A 22,591-nucleotide genomic window follows, 5' to 3' on the forward strand; every position below is an offset into this window, starting at 1 on the left:
GAGCAAAGCATAATTAAACGATAAATCTAATGTCCTAACATGCTTAAAAACATAAAGAAAGTCTAAAACTAACATAAACAAACATATATAAATATGAACTAAACAAAGAAACAGATTAAAGGTAGAAATGGAAAAAGAAGAGTTTAAAAAAATACCTAAAAAAAAAAAAGCTTTCAAGCTTGATTTTGACATTTCCCCTCAGTCAATTTATTCAAAAATCAATAGAAACGTGATTAGTAATCTTAAACTCAAATAATCAAGGCCAGAAAAGGCCACAATCAAATAAAATTGACTTAAGGATATTTTGTGAAAAAACTCCCTCTTTGATTTACTATTTCTAGTAAATCTTAAATTTTTCCTTAGGATTTTCTGTGTGTCTGAAAAGGTACCGTGTAAGGCTTTATATAGTTGAAAAATAGGGGTTTGGAATGGCTCCCAGACGATGTGGGATTCATTTCAACCTAAGTCTTTAATGCAGAAAACTTGCATTTTTTGTCTCTAAAACCCTAATTGCGTACGTAGACTTGTGTCTGCGTACGCAGCGTGTGGCATTTGTATGCAAATCATGGATTTTCTTATCCTTTATTTTCCAAAAATATATTTTTGCTCGTTAAAAGTTATATTTTCTATTGTAACATATCTCAAGTCAATTTAACATCTGATTGGGCCCTGAACCAAACTTGGGCCTTGGAATTTGGGCATCATTAGAGAACGGGAGTCCAAGTCATAAGGGGTATAAAATGCGATGTTTACACTGCTGATGCAGTGAGTTTTACTATAACAAATGGTGGAACATATGGTTGTAAGTTCAACATCCATTAGATTTGTATATACATAAAATTATAAAATTAAGAAGAAAAGGAGGAAAACAATCCACATGCAATTTACAACTACAACACAAATTTCAAGAGATCCACTGGTCTTTTTATGAGTAACACAAAAACCATCAGCTACAAGGTCCTCACCCATCTCCTGCAACTTCATTATTGATACAAATACAATTGAAATGGAAAACAAACCTACTCGTAATTGAAACACATACGAGTAATGAGACAAATAAACATTGAAACATAAGTGCAGTTACCCCCAGTTATTTAACATAAAGAAAGGAAGATAATTATTGAAGTTTTTGAGATAATCATAATCTTCACCCACTGGTGGCTACTAGCTAGAATTTATTCAATTCTACAAAGGTTTTCACCTTTCAAATCCCATTTTGGAGTCGACAATGAGTTTTTAGGTAGTTAAGGAAACTATCCAGGTATTGATCTTGACTCTTTTTGTCACCAAACAGTCCCTTCATCTCCTTAGCCTTGTCCCCGTACAACTTGCCCTCTTCCTCTACTATCACTAGCCTTATAAACTTAGCCACCAAGTCCCAAGTAAATGAACCATCCTGCTCGTTCCCCGGTATCAAATACCCAATATGTTTCTCTTCCAAAAGCTTAGCATTAATTCCTGGGTCTGCATGAAAGGTCAAGATTACGAGAGGTCTCTCAAACTGAAGTGCCTCCACCACGGAGCTCCACCCGGAGTGAGTCAAGAAGCCACCCACAGAGTCATGAGCTAAAATCTTGAACTGAAGTACCCAACTCGTACAAGCCACCCCTTGTCCTTTGGTTCACTCCTCGAACCCCTTTGGCAACTCAATCAACCCAGTATCAACTGTCCCACATCGAGTTCTTAGTACCCAAAAAAAGGGTACCTTGGACTGTTCCAACCTGAGAACTATCTCGGTGAGTTCCTCTTGAGTAGGCTTTGCCTTGCTCCCAAATGCTACGTACACTACTGAACCTTTGGCTAGCTTGTCCAACCACTCTTTCATCCACAGTCACATGTCCGTTTTGTTCCCGCTGTTGTCATACACTGTAGTAGGAAGTTGACCAACTGCGAGAATTGGTTTTCTATAAAGATCCTCAAGAAGACATAGCCACTCTGGCTCGAGCTCCATGCAGCTTCTCACAACCACTATGTCACAGCCATCTATCACTTCAGTGGTGACTCCAGGAAATTTTTTCAGGGTGTTCCTCAATAAGCATAAATTACACAATTTAATAGAAAGAAAATTTTATATATTGACAACAACAACAATCAAAAAATACACAAATACATAGAATTTACAATTGCCTTCTACGAGTTTTCATATTTTAAAATCGTTGCATAATAGTCTCATTATCAATGCTACAAGTTACATCTTTTTCAATATACACAACTAAGCAATCATTCATCCATTGATCTCCCATTCGATTGCGCAGTTCATTCTTTACATATTTCATTGTTGAAAAACTTCTTTCTACTGTTGCAGTAGCAACTGGAAGGGTCAAAGCTAGCTTCACTAGCAAATAGACTAATGGATAAGTCTCGTGTTTTCTTGTGCTCACTAACTTTTCAGCAAGTTCACTAACTCCTTGAAGCTCTAAAAAGAAGTCATTGTTGCGCATATCAAAAATATAATTCTACAGTTGAGAGTCAAGTGCCAAAATATCTGTCCCAAGAAAATCAGAGGGATAGAACTTAGCTAGACGTATCAACTTTTCCTTATCGAAAGCCACAAATGAATTACTTGGATTCAAGCAAGCCATACAAAGTAGCAAATCGGTATTCATCTCAGAAAAACGGTTGTTAAGCTCTTGAAGTTGCATATCTATGACTGTGTAGAATAGCTCAACATGATAATGATGAAAATTTGTATTTTGTTGGGTGTTGCGTCGCGGCCTCCCACTAACTACAAATATCGCTTCCATGTCCAAGATAGGAATATCATGTGAGGTACAAAATAAAGATACTTCAGCCAATAAAGATGCCCATCCATCATCTCTCATCACTTGCAACCGCTGCTTAGACACTTTAACAAGATCCATAGCATTTACTATATCTTGATTTTTTTTTTTTTTTTTTGTAATGCTATTGACAACTCATTTGTGATCTCTAAAATATTTTTCATCAAGTGTAGAGCAAAGACAAATTCAAAAGAAAGAATTGACCTCATAATAGATCGAGCTTCAACTTTTTGGTCGGAGAGGCCATCTTCTTCAATAATCTCTAGTACATCAACAACAACAGAGAACATCAAAATCAAACTGAGAATGGTCCCATATTATGATCCCTAATGTGTATCACCAAGACGTTTAAGATTTGTCTCTTGATTCAAACCTTGCCCACTTCTACGTACACCATTCTCTAAATCTTCTTTAATTTTGGCAAATTGTGTATCTCGAAGAGCATCTCGTCTCTTACAAGAGCCTCCAACAACAGTTACTAAATTACTAACCACATAAAAAAATTCAGCAATGTTAATGTGATTTTTAGCAACAGCAACAAGTGTCAATTGAAGTTGATGAGCAAAACAATGGACATAAAATGCTGACTTGTTCTCTTTCAAAATTAAAGTTTTGAGACCATTGATATCACCTTGCATATTACTAGCCCCGTCATAACCTTGCCCACGTAGGTTCGATAAACTCAAATTATGTTCACAAAGTAAACATTCAATAGCATGCTTGAGTGACAAAGCGGTAGTACTTGCTACATGTACAATACCAAGGAATCGCTCTATAATAATTCCTTCTTTGTTCACATAACGAAGAACGAACGCCATTTGTTCTTTCACTGAGATATCACGTGACTCATTAACTAATATTGAAAAGAACCCATTGTCAAGATCCTTGATGATGGCTTTGGATGTTTCACGTGCAATTGCATTCACAATATCTTTTTGAATGTCAGGGTGGGTAAGCTTGCAATTTTTCGGAGCTTTTTGCAACACTTCATTGATAGATTCATTGTGATCCCCCAAAAATTGTACAAGGTCAAGGAAATTTCCTTTATCACTTGAACCTTGAGATTCATCGTGACCACGAAAAGCTAATCCCCGGCATAAAAGGAATCTTATGCAATCAACTATTGCATTTAATTGAATCCGATAGTTAATTTTATCTTGATTTGATTGCTTAACAAAAACATTTTGAATGTGTTGCTTTTCCTTCAACAAATCATTACTTTTCTGGACAGCTTGGTAATGAGCATTATTAACTCCTCCAACATGAGAATTTAACTTATCTTTCTGATTCCAAAGTTTGAATCCCTTCGTTACAAAAGTGTCACGTCCCCCTTGCTTACCAACATCTTGCCCAAATAGGTAGCAATAAAAACAGAATATTGCATCTTTGTCTATACTATATTCCAACCAGTATCTATCTTTATACCATTTGGATAAAAATCAACGGGGTTTTCTAGAAAAATAAGATATAGGGTAATCATCACTGTGTAAAACAGGTTGACAAGGGCCTTTTGTTAAATAATATCTTCTTATTTCATCATGATGATTAGGATGATAAGATGATATTTTTTCTTGTAGCCCAGGATCTGAAGGAAGATTCTCTAAGTTAAAGTCAACACGAATTCGCTTAGAAGATGAAGATGAATCTTGTGCAGGAGCTGAATCTTGGGTACGTGGTTTTCTTATCAAATATTTGTCCATAATTCTAGCAAAAGAATAAACAAAAAACTATAAGTTTATTTGAAATATTAATAAAATTATTAATTATTGTTATTTAGTTGTTTTATTAATTTGTTTGTCTTTTATAAACTATAATTTGTTACATTATTGTTTCATTAATTATAAAATTATTAATTATTATTTAGCCTAACATAATTTAATTTATTTGTCTTTTATAATGTATTGATTAATTATACTGTTTTAATTATTGTTGTTTAGCGTAACAATAAACTATATTACTTTAATTTATTTGTTATTAATTATATTACTTTAATTTGTTATATTGTTTAGCACATTACACTAAAAGAGCTAAACATTATACATCTCATGTGCAGCATAATAAAAGCAGTGTAATGTGCAACACATTACACTGCTTTAATTATTATTTACTACCCGGCCCCATGTGCCCACTGCCCATCAGCCCATTTATCCCTACCCCACTCAACAGAGAAGCACAAATCATCCTCCAATCACAACCTGCCAATCAGAAAATTTCACAATCACAATACATATTACTAGTCAGCAACCCACACTGAGTCACTGCCCAACAGACAAAAGCAACGAATAAAGCTATAAGATAAAGCCAAAAAAACAGACAAAAAGCAAAATAAAGTTAAAAGTAAAGATTGGTTCCAAAAAAAAAAAAAAAAAAAGGGAAAGAGTAAAGATTCGGCAGCCCAGCCAATCAGAGTATTACAATTCAAAAGAGAGAGAGAGAGAGAGAGAGAGTTACTGACTTAAAGACTAGAATAAAGAGAGAGAGAGGCATCAGACTTTTTCATTTCATGGTTTTCATTTTAGTGAGAGAGAGAGAGAGAGAGAGAGAGAGAGAGTCAGAGAGAAAAAGGGAGAGAAATACCTTGAGGCCGACTGGGCCCTAGCCGAGCATTGGAGCAGCTGAGACGGTGAGACCATTCTGATCTGCGACGACGGGAAGCGACGACAGGCCAGTGACGAGCGACGACAGCGGGCAACGAGCGACGACGACGGGCGATCGAGGGACGACGACTAGACGAGGAGCGGCGGAGGTCACGGAGCGAGCTATGCCTGCGAGCAGTGGCGGCGCCATTGTGGGTTTGGTTTGCTCTGGGTTTGGGGTTTCTTTTTTGCTCTGTATTTTGTTTCTCTTTTGCTCTGTATTTGGTTTCTTTTTTTTGTTTTGATAAACGCCTCTGTATTGCAGTGTTGGGTAATGGGGTTTGATTTGCTTTTGCTTTGTATAGAGTATAGACTGTCTTGATCTCTGCCAACGACGTGATAGTGGTTTGATTTCTGATTTGCTCTGTTATTTTTTTATTTTTTTATTTTTTTGGTGAGAATCCATGGGTTTGCTACCTCCGTATTATGTTGGGCTTTCCGGGTTTGCTGTGGGCAGTGGGCTTGGCTCTGTTAACAATTTTTTTTTTTTTTTTGGCTTGAAAGTAGGACAGATAATTTTTTTTTTAAAATTATTTAATTTGTGGGTATTCCTAATTTTTTGATTGAGGGTGTTCCTAATTTTGGGATGAGGGTGTTCCTAGCATAGATTAAATATAAATTTTTTTTTTTTAATTTTTTTCAGGTCAGGGTGTTCCTGGGAACACCCTGACCTGTACGTGGCGCCGTCACTGCATCACTTCCATGAAATGGGAACACCCTGACCTGTACGTGGCGCCGTCACTGCATCACTTCCATGAAATGATAAAAATCTGTCACGTTTGACTCCTTGCAAGTTATGCCGCCATTGAAGATTTACATAACCTCAAAGAACCAATATGCCACCATGGTTGGGAATGGGACCCACTTAGGCAGCACCGCATAATACTCGGGGTTCTTACGGTCACCAAAATGGACTTTTGGCCCAATGTATCTCAGAGCAGCCGCGATGAATATACTGAAGAAAGCGTTTAGGATGCCTAGTTTGCGGGCTACACCTCGTAACCAGTAAGGAACAAAGTTGTAAAGAAGTCAATCTGGCTATGAGTCTTGTAAGAATTGAGTCATGGAATCTTGGAGAGCATCGTAGGCCTTCTTTAGATACGAAAACTTGTTTAATGGGACATCTAGGAGTGGAGCTAGGTGGGGGCGCCATGCCCCCCCCCCCAAATTTTAAAATTTTTTTTAAAAATATATAATTATTTTAATTTTTTCAAAATTTAATCTACAAAAATAAGAGTTGCCCTCTCCCCCAAGTATTTAAATTAGTCCAATGATACTCTTAAAAAAAAAAAAAATTTTGGTCTGATAGTTATAGAGACATAACTTTATTTTTCACAATTCTATTTTTTATTGTAAAATGTATTCTTATATCTATTAAATATTTGATAAAATTTGACACCAAACATGTTTAAATCTATTTTTTTTTTAACTCGTTATGTGGCAATTAACAAGTCATTGACTCATGAAAAAAATCTTGTCACTAAAACCACACATGAAATGTCTCTTTAGTTACCACATAATGGGTTAAAGCAAAATAACTTCAAATAAGTTTGGAGCCTAACTTGTTCCACCAAGTTTTGGATCATTCTTGTTTTTGAAAATTTTATTAGTTCAATTGAAAGATTTTTTACTTACTTTAGTAAAAAATATGATAATTTGTATCGAAAATGAACCTTTTTAAAAATTGTATCATGAAAATGGTAAAAATGAATTTTATTTTATGAAAGATTACTATCAAACATAATTTTGATTGAAAATAAGCTCTTTTTTTGTTTTGTTCGGTGTGTGTATATATATAACTTATCAAAATAAAAATGTGTGTGTATATATATGTGTGTGTATAATAAAAAAGCGTTTGTATATATGTGTGTGTGGGAGGGTTGTTTTAATAAATATATTAGTTCTGCAATTTGGCCCTCCAAACAAAAATTCTTAGCTCCGCTACTTGGGACATCAGTGGTGGCCTCAGCATTGTCTGGGAGGTCCTCGTGAGGTAATGGAAGCTTAACCAAGTCTATGAGGGGAGCCAAATTGGGAGGGAGTTTTGGGAGGCGATCAATGTTTTATGTTTCGTGGGGTGGATATGAAGGAAATGCGGTGACCCTTTCGAGTGATGAGCTTGGCAAGCTCTAGATAGGGGATCATGTGGCCAAAGGCTAGCCATGGGAAAAGGGCTATGTGAAGAAATCTGAATGAAGATCGCGCTACTTTTATAATTGCTCCCTTGTTTACACTTTATGATTATTTGAACGTTGATTGAAGGTGGTGGGGTTGAGATTCTTTAATACTGATCAGGAGCTGTCTCACAATCATTGAAAAGTCTGGACACAATTTAAAAAAATTTCTTGCTACAACTGTACCGTGGCATATGATTGGTAAAAAAAAAAAAAAAAAAAAAAAAAAAGTGTAAGTGAGGGTTAAGAGGATTAGCATGCACTAAAAAGTCATATTCTTATTTCTTATTTTTAGCTCTATCAATACTAAAAAGCATGCTGCAACGGCGATGGTAAAACCAAAAAATATGGTTGTTGAGCTACACTTAGCTAAGATAGTAAAAAAAAAAAAAAATTAATTAGAAGTTATATTATTTTATTGTGTTGAATGCTAAAATAAAACTACTAATATTGTGTGTTTTGTAAAGTGAAGTAGTAAAATAGATAAAGTAGCTTTTTATGTGCCAAATTACTAAATTTTTTACACCACTAAAGTTAATGCTCATTCACAATTTGCCATATTAGAATTATGACAAAAAATTCGTAGAATAATTTGTAGCACCGTCACCACCCTGTACAGAAACTTGATCAGAATCTCATCCCCACGCAAAATTACCGCCATACCGCCATCTGACCAAAATAAAACAAACCAACGCTGATATATAAATATAAATATAAATATATATATATATATATATATATATTTATATTTTGTCGTTGTTGATTGATTTTACATTTGAGTTATTAAGATCTGCTGTTTGATTGTCTGGGAATGGGAAAAAATGTGATTCATACGTGGAATTGGTGGAATGGTCTTTGAATTATTGGAGATAAGAAATAACTTGATGTTAGAGCATCTGTAGCAGCTGGTGTAAATATTATGCCATTTTACCACATCAAATGCCTACTTTATTATTTTACCACATTATTTTGCAACATCTCATTTATCAGATGTTTTATAATCCAATTCTATAAATTAAAATAATATTTACTACACATTAAAATAATATATTATCCCCTTCCAAAAAAAAAAAAAAAAACAGCAACAGTAACAACAACCCACACCGCAGATCAACCGCCACAGCCCACAACCACCGGTCACCCCCACAGATCAACCACCGATCACCAATATCAGCCAGTGCTACCAAAAAAAAAAAAAAAAAAACTCAAACAAACACCAAAATCAGCCAACCCGATCAACCTAAACTCAAACACCAATATCAACCCAAATCTCACACCCACAACCTGATCAACCTACCACCATCAACCAAAATCAGCCAACCAGCAATAATCAAAACAACCAACCACCAAAAAAGAGAGAGAGAGATCGGCGAGATCGGAGCGGCGATGACGATGGCGATGATCGGAGTGGCCTCGCCCATGCCGCTTGCGCCTCCGACGGCGACGGCGATGACGATGGTGATGATCCGATCGAAGTGGCGATGTGGATGATCGGAGTGGCCTAACCCATGCCACTTGCACCTCCGACGGCGATGACAATGGCGATGATCCAATCGGAGTGGCCTCGCCCATGCCGCTCGCGCCTCCGACGGTGATGACGATGGCGATGATCCGATCGGAGTGGCCTCGCCCATGAAGATGATTTGCTTCTCCTTGGATCCGATCAGAGTGTCATTTGTTCTTTCTCTGTTGAGCTGTTGAGGGAAGCTTGGGTTTGATGGGAGAAGAGAGAGAGAAGAAATCAAGAGTCCAGACTGGAAGTGAGAGGAGAGAGAAAAGCAAATATAAAACATTATTTGGTTATACCACATCTGTCCGTACCATTGCAAATTTGCAATAGTACGGACACAAGTGGTATAATTTTGGCACATATGCCAAGTCTGATAGGAGCTCATTTTTGTGTTTGGTGTGGGATATGTGCCAAATATTTAGCATTTGGCACATATCCCACATCTACTGTGGGTGCTCTTAGGAATGGTAGATTGTGTAGTGTGGTGTCAGGAAGGCTACCTGGCAACCCTTAGGTATGTGATGATTGTTAGGGTGCATTGTGTCGCGTGATGTTAGGAAGGGTACCTGACAACCCGAGTACATGACAACTATTAGGGTGGATGGTTTCACAATGTCAGGAACGGTACCTAATGATCCTTGGGTACATGACTCCTATCAAGGTAGATTGTGTTGAGTGGTGTCAAGAAGGATACTTGACAACCCCTGGGTATGTGATGACTGTTAGGTTAAATTAAGTCGCGTGATGTTAAGAAGGGTATCTAACAATCCCTTGGTACGTGACGACTCCTTGGTGACATAACGACCCAAGCTTGGAGTGGAAGGCGTGTTGTATATTTGCAAGACTATGCCCGGTGTCATCCTTCTACTTGGGTTGTTGAATGGCCAGGATGCCTATTAGTTGGTCATTCGATTGACCTTGTTGGTATAGTTCTTAGTGTTGGATGACTAAACCGTGTAGAACGATTGGGGTTTAATTAGACGAGTAACTTGAGTTGATTTCTTTTTAACCTTATACAATCACCAATGGGTACCACTAATGTATTTAAACAATACGGCTGTTGTTTTGAATGTTGAGTATAAAGAGAACTAAGCTACAGGATGTATAATTGCATCATTCACAAACTGTTAAATATACTGTGCAAATTGATCTATTGAATCTTGATTTATTGCCTTCTAATAAAATATGTAAACTTCTTAAAATTTGATGCTTGTTAATGTTTGATTCTTTTAAGAACAATGACATAAGGAAATTTCAGTTGTCATTGTCACCTATATTATTTTAAATATCAGAAATCAGGCTGCCATTAAAAAAAAAAAAAAAAAAAAAAAAAAAATTCTAACTATTACAAGAGCAGATGAGCTTATGTTGTTGTAATGCAACATTACTATTAAACTAAGGCTTTTTCCAATCTAATTTAGATTGGACATTATGAAATACTGTATTACAATCTCTACTAATTTCATTTCTCCTTTCCTTCTAGATGATAATTCAAGTTTATTTTGATGCATTTCTACTAACTTTTGTGGGCTAAAACCTTCATTTTTCAATGCCTTCAATTACTTTCCTTGTTTGTTTTCGTCTCTTTTCAGTTGGTTGAAGAAGAGCAAAGGACACAGCACTTTAGAGTGCAAGATTATTGAGCACGCTTGTCAAGAGGTAATATTTCAGCACTAGTGGAAGCAAGAAGGAAAAGAGAAAGACCAAGGTTTAATGGTAGCTAGAAGAAAATCAACCTTTTGGTTTAATATTTTGTTTAGTGATACCCATCCTTTTAAGGATAGTGATAGTGCATTATACCTGTTTTTTATTTTATATTGCTAGAAAAATGTAATTATTGATTCATTATATGTTATTTTTTGTGAAACAATTTACTTTTGGTAAAAACTGATTGTATTTCAATTCAAGGTAGTTTATGAGAACAGTTTACTATATGTAAATCTAAGTGACTTAATGCAAACCATAAAGACTTACGCAAGCCACATTCTTGATAGAAGAAATTTTCACTACTTTCTCAATAATTTTCTTTATCTTTCTGTAAAAATTTCCACCATTTCCTAATAGGAGAAATTTTATTTAAATTTTCACATTAGCACTTCAAGCTAGAAACTTTGACAAGAACTTATTGTAGACACCTCATTTTGTACCCCATTAATAAATTTTGGTCCCCGGCTGGCCTCAATGATGAGCTTGACATATGTCACCCAAGGATAATTAAAGAGTTTACAATGGTTTGGAAGTAATCGCAACTCAAAAGTGCTCAAATCGTTTTGAAATCGATACTGAAAAATGACATTTGCTCACCATTTAGACCATAAAGTTTTATCCACAAAGAAATTTTGAGTGGGTTTTTGTTTCGTTGAAAAGTAGACATTTTGAGTTTCAATCTGAACACAAAATTTGTCTAATTTGGACTTATATTGAGTAAGTTACGACCACTTGAAATTGGGCCAACTGGGTATTCCAGTTTTTTGGGTTTTAAAACTTCATTTTAAGGGCCCAAAATATCATGTTTTGATGTGGGCCGGCCCATAAACTCTTGAGAACATCCAAAGATTATTAAAAAACCCCCAAAACCCTAATTTTAACTTATAAATACTCATCTTATATTTCCAATAAAAAACCTAGCTAGAGAGTGATTTTTGGCCTCAATCTTTTCTAAAACCCTAGGGCAGAACCTTAGCACGTTTTTTACAAAATTAAAACATCTCTTTAGTTAGTTCTAAGGTAGAAAGTTTGTTTTCCAAGTTGTTTTCTAAAACTTTTTCAAAACCTTTTGTTCTTGAGTTGTGATTACTAACTATTGTTGTGTTTTTTAATTCTTCTTATTCCCTCAATCTAATCTTTGTGTTGTAGGCACTGAGGGGTCAGTTAAACAATCTCAAATTTGTGATTATAAAGCAAGGTGAGTCTCTTTCCCACGATTTCTTACTTTGCAACATAGGATTCACATGATTCTTTGTTTGATGTTATCTTAAGTGTTCTTACCATATTTGTTTGATGTTATGATATTTTTATCCATGTTTTAATATGATTTTAGGTTGTTTATAATATGTTTTAGTTGTTCTTGTTATATTATTTTAGTTATATGTAAATTTTAACATGTTTATTTATTTTATATATGTTTAGTATATTTATTTGGTTTGCCTGTGGTTATTTATTTATGTTGATGCTTTGTTTTGTTTTCTTTATGTTAGTTTAGTGTTTAGGGTTCTAACATACTTATTTGATTTCTATTTTTGTATCTTTGAATGATTAAATATGTAAAAATGTAATTTTTTGAATTTGTGCTAAAGGATGCATACACATCTTTGAGTATGCGTACACACCCCGAACCCAGATTAGGGAAAAATCTTATTTTTATTTGTTTTAATTATTTTTCACATGTAATTTGATTCTTTTTTACTCTGTTTTAGGTTAATTATTTACTATGTTTGTTTGAGTCTTTTTGCTATATTTGGTTTACTTCATAATCTTTTCTCATGTGTATGATTTAATTGTTATCTTTTCCTTTTTTAATATAATATGTTTGATTGTGTTTTATTTGTTTCATTTTATATTATGATGTGATATTTAATATTTTGTGTGTGTTATATCCCTAAGTGCCCCTAAGCGCATGATGTATGTTTAGGTTAAGGATTAACTTAATAAATTCTTTAATTCAATATGGCCTAGCAACACATAATGGAGGCTAGCCCACAAGCCAAGCGGTCTTGGGTGTCTAACACCTTCCCAAGCCGTACCTAAACTTCGGACCCATAGTCTAGTATGCAGACCCATGCATGTAAGTAATTGGCCCAAAAGGCCCAATATGGTTTCTAGGCCCAATCTAGGTGACGACTCCATTTTTTCTCCGCCACGGTCCACTCGATCGAGGCGTACTCTCCTTTGTGCCCACACTTATACATTAGTAGAATGCCATTAATTTCATATAAGTTGAACATTACATAGTTGTGAACATTTTTTATATTACATTACATCTAATCTAAATAGGTAGGAATATTACATCATAAGCCCCCCCCCCCCCTTTTTTTTATCTCTCCTACATTAATAGTTATTGCAACTAAATACGACTTCCATCATTAACACTTTGACCCAAACAAAAAGGCTATCACAATCCCACTTAGAAATTGTCTTATAATGCATTGCAACTTCGTTCTTCAACTTTCAATTGGAGCCCAATAGTCCGTTATTAACATGTTTGCTCCTTGGCATGAATTCAACATCATGGCACTCAAAACAGTTACATACATTATGATCCTACATAACAAAAAAAGAGAAAAAAAAAATTATTAGACTATGCACAACTTAGAACCAAAAATAGGTAAGTGAAACCGAAATGAAACAAATGAACACCCTAAACCTAGTACTTGCACCACAAGATTCATGAAAGGAAAACTTTGTGTCATGTGTAAACTAGAGTCCTATCAAGACTACTTTATTCATTTAGGGTTAGGGTTTCTGGGCATTTTCATCATCACCCTAGGGTTTGTTTTACTATTTAAACACACTGTAGCCGTCAAGGCAATTCAGTTTTTTAGATTTATAAATACACAATCTTTGTCTATTTCTCTTTGGTGGATTCCAAAACCCTATTACCTTGTGGATTCAAGGGACCCCTCGTGGATTTGAGATTTTCATTTAGAAGCAAACGTGTTTAGTTTACTTTTCCATTTAGAAAGTAACGTGTTTGTTTTCTTGTAGCTTTGCGACATCACTTCTTATGGCTAATATATCTCTAACTATAATTTATAAATAAAAACTTAAAAAGTCAAATTTTATTTGGCAAAAGTATTGATTTGGTAATTGTGTAAAATTTATGGAGTAAATTAGCAAAAATAAATGTATGGACATTTTTTCCAAATCGTAATGATAATGATAAGATACAAATATAACAAACTTGTTGTGAACGGATTCATATCTACGGATCTACCTACCTTTGCATGATTTATAAAGCAAAACTAAATTATCTGCAAATTCGTGCATTATTAATCCCTACATCTTGAATGAATAATGTAACTATTCAGAATCCACCATTAAAATATGCTTTTTTTAAATCACTTTAAAGTCTACAAAGCATTTACTATTCATGTAAAAATACTTCTAAATGTAGTAGCCTGTTATTAGTAGTATAGAATAATATAGATAACATAAAAACCTTATATAGTTTTTAAACTTAAAAAAAATTTCGTCAAACTATGTGAATCCAACCTATGGTTTTTAATATAACAACTTACTAATAAACAAATTCTAATTAATTTAGAAAACTTACGATGACATTCATTTGCCTTTTCATGCATGTGTAACAACATGTGTGTAATATCTTTTATTTCTTTGTTAATACTGCTATTTAATTAGCATGTCTAAGAGGTGTATAATCAAAGAGGAGAAAAAAAAGTTAACTTTCTATAGAATTTATCAAAAATTTAATAGTAAACACTATACATTTCTTAAAAAGTAAAAACCAACATTCAGAAAACAAACTAATGGGTCCTAATTCAAATGACACCTCCTTATTGATGCACTTAAAACAATTGGCAAGTAGAAATTGAAATCAAACCAAATGCCTAGTTACTTATAAGTCTAAGAATAGAGAACAACTCTTCAAGAGCACTCTCTTGGAAAAAGTGCTAGGTTTATTAGTTCTCATTTGAGTCCGCTACTATTTTTTTTTACCAATCACCACATTAATAGTTTGTAAAAAAAATTATAAAATAGTTTGTAGCTCTAGCATTTTCTATCTGTATCTACATCGAAACTGAGTGGCTTCCTATTTATACAAGCTGGGCTTAAGCACTCATAGATTCACTGTTAATACATGGCCTGTTGCCAGCTCGCACAAGCCTAAACTAATAGCTAACAAAGTATGTTACAATTCCATGACAAAACTAACAACTTGTCCCTAACTGCCTGCCCCAAGTTGATAAAGCTAGTTGTAAACACAAAATCTAAAGTTTGGAAATCAAACAATTAACAATGTTTCACAAGTGTAAATTTGTATTGATGTATCACTACAAAAAACTGGGCCTATAGTGGTGTTTGTCGAAAATGCCACTATAACCCTATAGTGGTGTTTTTAAACAAGGGTCTATAATAGTGTTTCCAAGGGCCTATAGTAAATGCCACTATAAGTAAATTAATTTTTTTTTTCCAATTTGGCTATAGTGGCGTTTGAGAAACACCACTATAAGTCTATAACCTATAGTGGCATTTCTGAAACGCTGCTATAGAGTTTTAAAAAAATAATAATTTCACCCTATAGTGGCGTTTTAGGGTATACCTATATTGACGTTTGCAAATGCCACTATAGACCCATTTGGGTTATAATAGTGGTACAATAGTGGCGTTTAAATGGGCCTATAGTGGCATTTTTTGGACCTGTAGTGGCGTTTAAAAAACGCCACTATAGGTCCAGTTTTTTGTAGTGTATAAGTACAATTCTTGAAAATTGAATCTTGTTACAAAAGAATACTCCTCTGATTCGATCTCCTTGAAAAATCTTTGATTCAAGTATAAACTTGATTCGTACACCAGATGCTTTTCAATTTGATTGAGAAAGGGATCAAAAGATCTTTGAAGTAGAATTATGATGAATCTCTAACTATGTGTTTGTTAGGAATCCTTTGTTCTTCACGTTCTTCATGTGTTCTTTGTGTGTTCTTCGTCTTCAAAGATTGTAGTGGAAGTTCTTTGAGACTTTGGAGCCTTGAATTCGTAAATCTTCACTAAAGTGCAATCTTTTGTAGTTTCTAAACACTTTTGGACTTGATTCCAATACACTTTGAGATATAGAAAGATGACTTGAATGATTTTTCTTCGAATGTTGTTAAGATTTGAAGGTTGAAGTTCTTGGAGGTTTTAGAGTTTGATTCCGGTAGAGCTTCAAGACTTTTGAATGTGTGTGAATCTCTCTCCTTTAAGATTGAGAAAGGTCTCTATTTATAAAAGTCTTGAAGATATTGGAAAGGATGTGATTGCCTCACATTAGTAACACATGTCATGATTTGAATGAAGGGACTTTATGTCTTGTTTTCCAAGGGACACATGGCATTATATGATTAGCCAGAGTGTTCTAATTTAAAATAACACATAACAATATTTAATTTGACTGCTTATGTCAATTTAAAATTAAAATATCAACACGTGTCAATGTGTGATTGACCCTTAAGTATTCTTTGCAATTCTTATTTAGAAACACTTGGAATATTTCGATTGGTCTTTAAATAATGTCAATGAGGCCCACTAAATAGCGTGTGCCGCTTTGTGATTGGTTGCAAAATTTCCACTTCTACCCTAGTAACTAACTACAAACAACCTTATTATTTACAAACGTATGACACTAAAGTACTACAAGGAAGTAAATCATATTCCAACTACTGGCTTAATAGGCTGCTAGCTCACAAGGATGCAAGGCATGTCTAAAATTGTTGCATCACTTACTCTAAGAAAGAAAATGTTAGAGTTACAATCTATTTCACAATATTTTTACAAATTGTTAATGTTGTGAATTTTACCCTAACAAATGGTGGAATGTATGGTTGTAAGTTCAACATCCATTGGATCTATATATCATTAAACTTATCAAATCATCTAAAAGAAAATGAGGAAAACAATCTACATGCAATTTGCAACTACAACACAAATTTCAGGAGATCCACTAGTCTTTTTATGAGTAACACAAAAAGAATCCGCTACAAGGTCCTCACCATCTCCTGCAACCTCATTTTTTATGCAAACACACTTGAAATGGAAAACAAACCCACTCGTAATTGAAACGCATACGAGTGATGAGACAAATAAACATTGAAACAAACGTACAGTAACCACCAGTTATTTAACGTAAAGAAAGGAAGATAATTATTGAAGTTTTTGAGATCTTCGCCCACTGGTGGCTACTAGTTAGAAATTATTCAACTGCAAAGGTTTTCACTATTTAGATCCCATTTTGGAGACGACGATGGGATTTTAGGTAGTCAAGGAAACTATCCAAGTACTTATCCTGACTCTTCTTGTCTCCAAACAGTCCCTTCATCTCCTTAGCCTTGTCCCTATACATCTTCCCCTCTTCCTCTACTATCACCAGCCTTAGAGACTTTGCCACCGAGTCCCTAGTAAAGGAACCATCCTGCTCGTTCCTTGGTATCAAATACCCAATATGTTTTTCTTCCAAAAGCTTAGCATTAATTCCTTGGTCTGCATAAAAGGTTAAGATTATGAGAGGTCTCTCAAATTGAAGTGCCTCCACCACGGAGCTCCAACCGGAGTGAGTCAAGAAGCCACCCACAGAGTCATGAGCTAAAATCTTGAGCTGAGGTGCCCAACTCGTACAAACCACCCCTTGTCCTTTGGTTCGCTCCTCGAACCCCTCTGGCAACTCAATCAACCCAGTATCAACTGTTCCACATCGAGTTCTTAGTACCCAAAAAAAGGGTACCTTGGACTGTTCCAATCCAAGAGCTATCTCGGTGAGTTCCTCTTGAGTAGGCTTTGCCTCGCTCCCAAATGCTACGTACACTACCGAACTTTTGGCTTGCTTGTCCAACCAATCTTTCGTCCACAGCCAAGTTTCGGTTTCGTTGTCCCTGCTGTCATGCACTGTAGTGGGAAGTTGACCAACCGGAATAACCGGCTTCCGATGAAGATCCTCCTGCAGTTGTAGCCACTCTGGCTCGAGCTCCATGCAACTTCTCACAACCATTATGTCACAGCCGTCCATCACTTCCACGAAACGATAAAAATCTGTCACGTTTGACTCCTCGCAGGTTATACCGCCATTAAATATTTTCATAACCTCAAAGAACCGAAGTGCCACCGTGGTTGGGAATGGGACCCACTTGGGTGGCAAAGCATAGTCCTCAGGGTTCTTGCGCTCACTAAAATAGGCTTTTGGCCCAATGTAGCTTAGCGTGGCGGCAGTGAATATGCTGAAGAAAGCGTTTGGGATGCCTAGTTTGCGGGCAATACCTGGCAACCAGTAAGGAACAAAGTCGTAAAGAACCCAATCTGGCTTTGAGTCTTGTAAGAACTGAGTCATGGAGTCTTGGAGAGCATCGTAGGCCTTCTTGAGGTACGGGACCCTGTTTAACGGGACATCATTGGTGGCTTCAGCATTGTCTGGGAGGTTGTCCACGTGAGGTAATGGAAGCTTAACCAAATCTATGAGGGGAGCCAAATTGGGAGGGAGTTTTGGGAGGCGATCAATGTTTCGCGTGGTGGATATGAAGGAAATGCGATGACCCTTTTGAGCAATGAGCTTGGCGAGCTCTAGGTAGGGGATCATGTGGCCAAAGGCTAGCCATGGGAAAAGGGCTATGTGAAGCTTCTTGTCGTTGGGCATGGAAACGCAAGGCACTGAAATGGAATCCATGGTTGGATATCAATATTTGACAAGAAATCTGAGTGAAGATCGAGCTACTTTTATAATTGCTCCCTTGGTTACAGTTTATGATTGGGGGTGCTTCTTTTACGTACTGTATTTTTATTTTTTATAAACCGAAAACGTGACGTTACAGGGTAGACAAGACTATTTTTCTGTAAGTTACTTGATGTTATTGAAGGTGGTGGGGTTGAGATCCTTTAATGTGGTTTACTTTCCAAGCAGAAGCCAACGTTGCTGTCATACTGGTCAGGTACTCTTTCACAAATAATTCTAGCACCATTCAATACCACGTGTATAGGAACAGAAGAATCGAACCATATCCCCAGGCAAAATTATATATATATACACGTCCACACACACACACACACACAAATGCTCAAGCACGCGTGTGTTGGCACACAAATATATTATTTGGCCCCAATCTTGATATTGCCACATTGGACAATAGATTCATATATGTGAATTTTTTTTCTTTCATTGCTATTAATATAAACTTATAAAGTATTCAATTGTAACAATTATAAAACTATATTATGAATATTTATGGATCTGCAACTTTGAGTTTTAGACTTGAAATAATATTAGATTCTAGAGATTTTAATTTCATTGGTTACAAGATTTCATTACATTATTATACACTTTTTATGCAAAATAATAAATTATTACATATAGAATGTGTCTTTTTAAGGAAAACAAAATTGAAATGGGACAATAATTTCTTTTCTTTTCTTTTTTTCCCTTTGATAGGAATGCATGCTTTTATATTATTTGTCCTTAACATTGTTTCCTTTTCAAGTGAAAAATCTTAATATTATTTGATTATAAAATAGAAAATTACTCTCTTCTCTTAAAATAAATTTAGATTTTTATAAAAAAAAGGCTAACTATGTTATAAAATTTTAATTAAATAAGAAATAGTCACTTGTTGTAAAGAAAAGAAAATCACTTAACGAAATCACGACCTCTAAATCTAATTTTTATTATATTAGTATTAATATTGGGGTAATTTTTAGGTACTTCCGGAATACCATAAATACGTATTTCTCCTTTTCATATAACTGCAGGTCCCACTAATTAAATTTATAATGTGACTTATAATTCATGTGAGAAGGGGTACGCATTTATGATACTTCCGAAGTATTCAATAATTTCCCATTAATATTGTATGCTGAAGATAATTGATATGCATGCTCTTATAAAATTGCTTCCTACTATTATTATTATTATTATTAACGGAAATTCTTTATTGTTGGGCAAACAAAAAGGAAGGGCCATTTAAAAAAAAAAAAGAAAAAGAAAAAAAAAGGAAGGGCTTGCGACCATCTCCACGTTCAGAGATGGGGACGGTAAAAAAAAAGAAGAAGATGCCATTGCTGTTGCAAGCAGTAGCCAAAATAGGAAAAGAAATAGTATATAACATGGAAAGATTTCGAAAGCCTGATATATACTGTTATCTACAATCATAGTAATGGACCAATGGAGGGAAAGGTTCAGTTTAATCACATTATGATTCGTCTCCTCCTACAAATACAATGATAGACCTTTTTTTTTTTTTTTTTTTTGATTGGAAGTCTGCAATATCATTAAACTTGGGTAGGACCCAGAGAAATTACACCAGAGTGAACTGCAGATACAATAAAAGGGGGAGTGTCCACCCAAATAATACAATCTTCAATTTCCTTAGCATGTCTAGCCATTAAATGAGCTGCTTTGTTACAGTCCATGCAAAACGTGCCTTCCAGCTTATTTGACGTATATTGCAGAATGCATATGGTGGGTTGGCTTGGGGTCCCCTTTAAAGTTTAAAGTTGCTATCTAATTATCCACCTAAAAAGACGATAGTGTTATGATGCATCATGCATGGTACCAAGTTGGTTTTGCTGAGCTTGCTTTTTTTCCTTAGATGTCCGCTCAAAAAATCATGTCTTTAAGACATCTTTTTTTCTTTTTGTGTGCTAAGATTTCAAGTTCTCAACCCCCCTCTCTCAGGCTCTCACTTTACCAAATCTATTAACATTAATATTTTGTAAAATTCCCCATAAATTATGGTTTTGTAAAAAGATTATAAAATATTTTGTGCATTTTTTTAAATATAATATCTCTTGCAATATGTAAATTTCATATGACACGTGGAAATAACACATATTACGCTTTTGAAACTCGAGTTTGAAAAACTTGTATTTGTCACATAACTTGAGTTTCAAGAACACAAATTTGATAAAAATAGCACTTGTGCAATGTATCACTCGAGTTTCTAAAACATGAGTACCATGTAAGAAAGAAAATCCATTTTCATGCGCTATGTAATTTGAGAGAAATTATTAGCACCTCCGGGAGGACAGTTGAGCTGGTCCTCCCAAGTAGTCCCAACTAATATAAAAGGTCATTTGTTAAAACAATGCTAACTCAGCTTCCTAACTGGCAAAGCAAAAAAAACCAAACCATTTTTAAACCCAAATTATATTGTTTGAAGTTTGAACACCCAAATTCATTTTATTTTTACCGCTCCATCCTTCTTCCCACTTCTAAATCCATTTTTTTTTAGAGAACCAGTAACTCCTCTCTACCTTCTCACAATATGAATTCTTCTTAGCGGCATCTTATAATTTTGATCGTTTTGAACTAAAAATTTCACAAATGCAAATCATTCTCATCACAAATCATCTCATTACTTGCTTTGTCAGACTGGTTGAGGTGGTTGTCCAAACACTACCATTGCAACTAAGCATGACTCATCAAGGTATGCTACAATGGCTTTAAAATCTTTTTCTTCTTGTATTTTCTCTCTATCTAGTTATTTGTGTTAAGTTTTTTCTCCATCTAGTTTATATGTTAGTGCCCTCTAGCTATTTGATAAAAGTCCATAATGAAAAATTAGTACAAGAAACTCTTAGATATATGTGTTTTCTCTCTCTCTCTCTCTCTCTCTTTCTCTCTCATTTATATATATGGTGCCCTCTAGCTATTTGATAAAAACCCAAAATGTGAAAACAAAAGTAGAAAATGAATTAACTCTTAGATAGTTAGATACCGCGTTTTTGCTTTGCCCCAATTGTTAGCTTAGTGTTCTATGACTTCTGTCTAATGCATAGACTGAACCAACAAGAAATCCACCATAAATAAGTGATCAATTTAAAAGAAAAAAAGAAAAAAAGAAAAAAAGAGAGATGATAAATTTGAAATAAATTTGACTTGAAATTAACTCTTAGATATTGAAAAACACAATAAATTTAAACCGGCAAGATTCAAAACTTGAAATAAATTTGAGGCTTAAACTTTAAACAACCAACACAAATAAATTTGAAATCCAAAAGTTCACACTCATTAGTGACCAAATTTGTCTGTACAGAAAGGGGTCCTCTCTCGAAACTCTAGATTAGTTTTCTCAGCCTCAGATGTTCTACGAGATGATGTCAAAGAAGCAACACCATGAGTCAAAGGCTCTCCGACGAGAAACACCGCAAGCTCCGAAAAATGCATTTCAAAACTCTTTGACGAAGCACATACAATGACGACTCTTCGAGAGCGAAACAGCTAGCTGGGGTACTCTTTCCTTCAAGATTTGATTCCTTAGTTTTTTTTTTTTTTTTTTTTTTTTCAAATAATTATTTATCTGTTGACTTTCTTTTGAATTTATTTACATTAATAGTTTTGAAGAAATGGCTACTAACTGATGTGCGTGTAGAATCAGCTATAATCTAATAGCAAAGATTGATGTCAAAGTTTTGAATCGAAGATTGTAATTGTTATATTCGGTTGTGGTTTGCTGTGAGCTTTGAACATTGGTTCTAATGTGATATTGTGATGTATTTCTATGGTTTGGAATATTTGTTTTAATTTGGAATTGTAATGTTTTTGGCTTATTAGAAGGTTGGTGGTATTTGTGGAAGTTAGTACTTAGTAGGTTAGTATTTGCAAAATGATTTGTGTTTCAGGGGTTGATTTTGTTTTGGTGTTTGGAATTTGGATGTCATTGTATTTTTTTTTTTTTAATAATAAAATTTCTCCTTTATCCAAATAAATAGGAAAAAGTTTGTTAGTGGTATGTGTTGCCTGTAAAATGCTTTTAACAGGGTAATTTGTTGTGCCTGGTTATATGCTTAGCCATATTC

The 22,591-nt window shown here is 34.9% G+C and overlaps 1 protein-coding gene, 1 long non-coding RNA gene and 1 pseudogene across 2 annotated transcripts; 1 reads left to right on the forward strand and 2 right to left on the reverse strand.

The window, feature by feature from the left end:
- Nucleotides 1-1,204: 1,204 nt before the first annotated feature.
- Nucleotides 1,205-9,224, reverse strand: LOC126689926 (UDP-glycosyltransferase 91A1-like; annotated as a pseudogene).
- Nucleotides 9,225-16,743: 7,519 nt separating this feature from the next.
- LOC126733045 (UDP-glycosyltransferase 91A1-like) lies at nucleotides 16,744-18,563 on the reverse strand. Its single transcript, XM_050436163.1, has one exon. The coding sequence runs from the start codon at nucleotides 18,465-18,467 to the stop codon at nucleotides 17,034-17,036; it is 1,434 nt and encodes a 477-aa protein (XP_050292120.1). The 5' UTR covers nucleotides 18,468-18,563; the 3' UTR covers nucleotides 16,744-17,033.
- Nucleotides 18,564-20,321: 1,758 nt separating this feature from the next.
- LOC126733047 (uncharacterized) lies at nucleotides 20,322-22,342 on the forward strand. The gene is made up of 2 exons (XR_007659608.1): nucleotides 20,322-21,219; nucleotides 21,829-22,342. It is a non-coding gene; the product is annotated as an uncharacterized LOC126733047 (long non-coding RNA).
- Nucleotides 22,343-22,591: the final 249 nt, after the last annotated feature.

The sequence above is a fragment of the Quercus robur genome, chromosome 6 (genome assembly GCF_932294415.1).
Source record: "Quercus robur chromosome 6, dhQueRobu3.1, whole genome shotgun sequence".
Taxonomy (NCBI): domain Eukaryota; kingdom Viridiplantae; phylum Streptophyta; class Magnoliopsida; order Fagales; family Fagaceae; genus Quercus; species Quercus robur.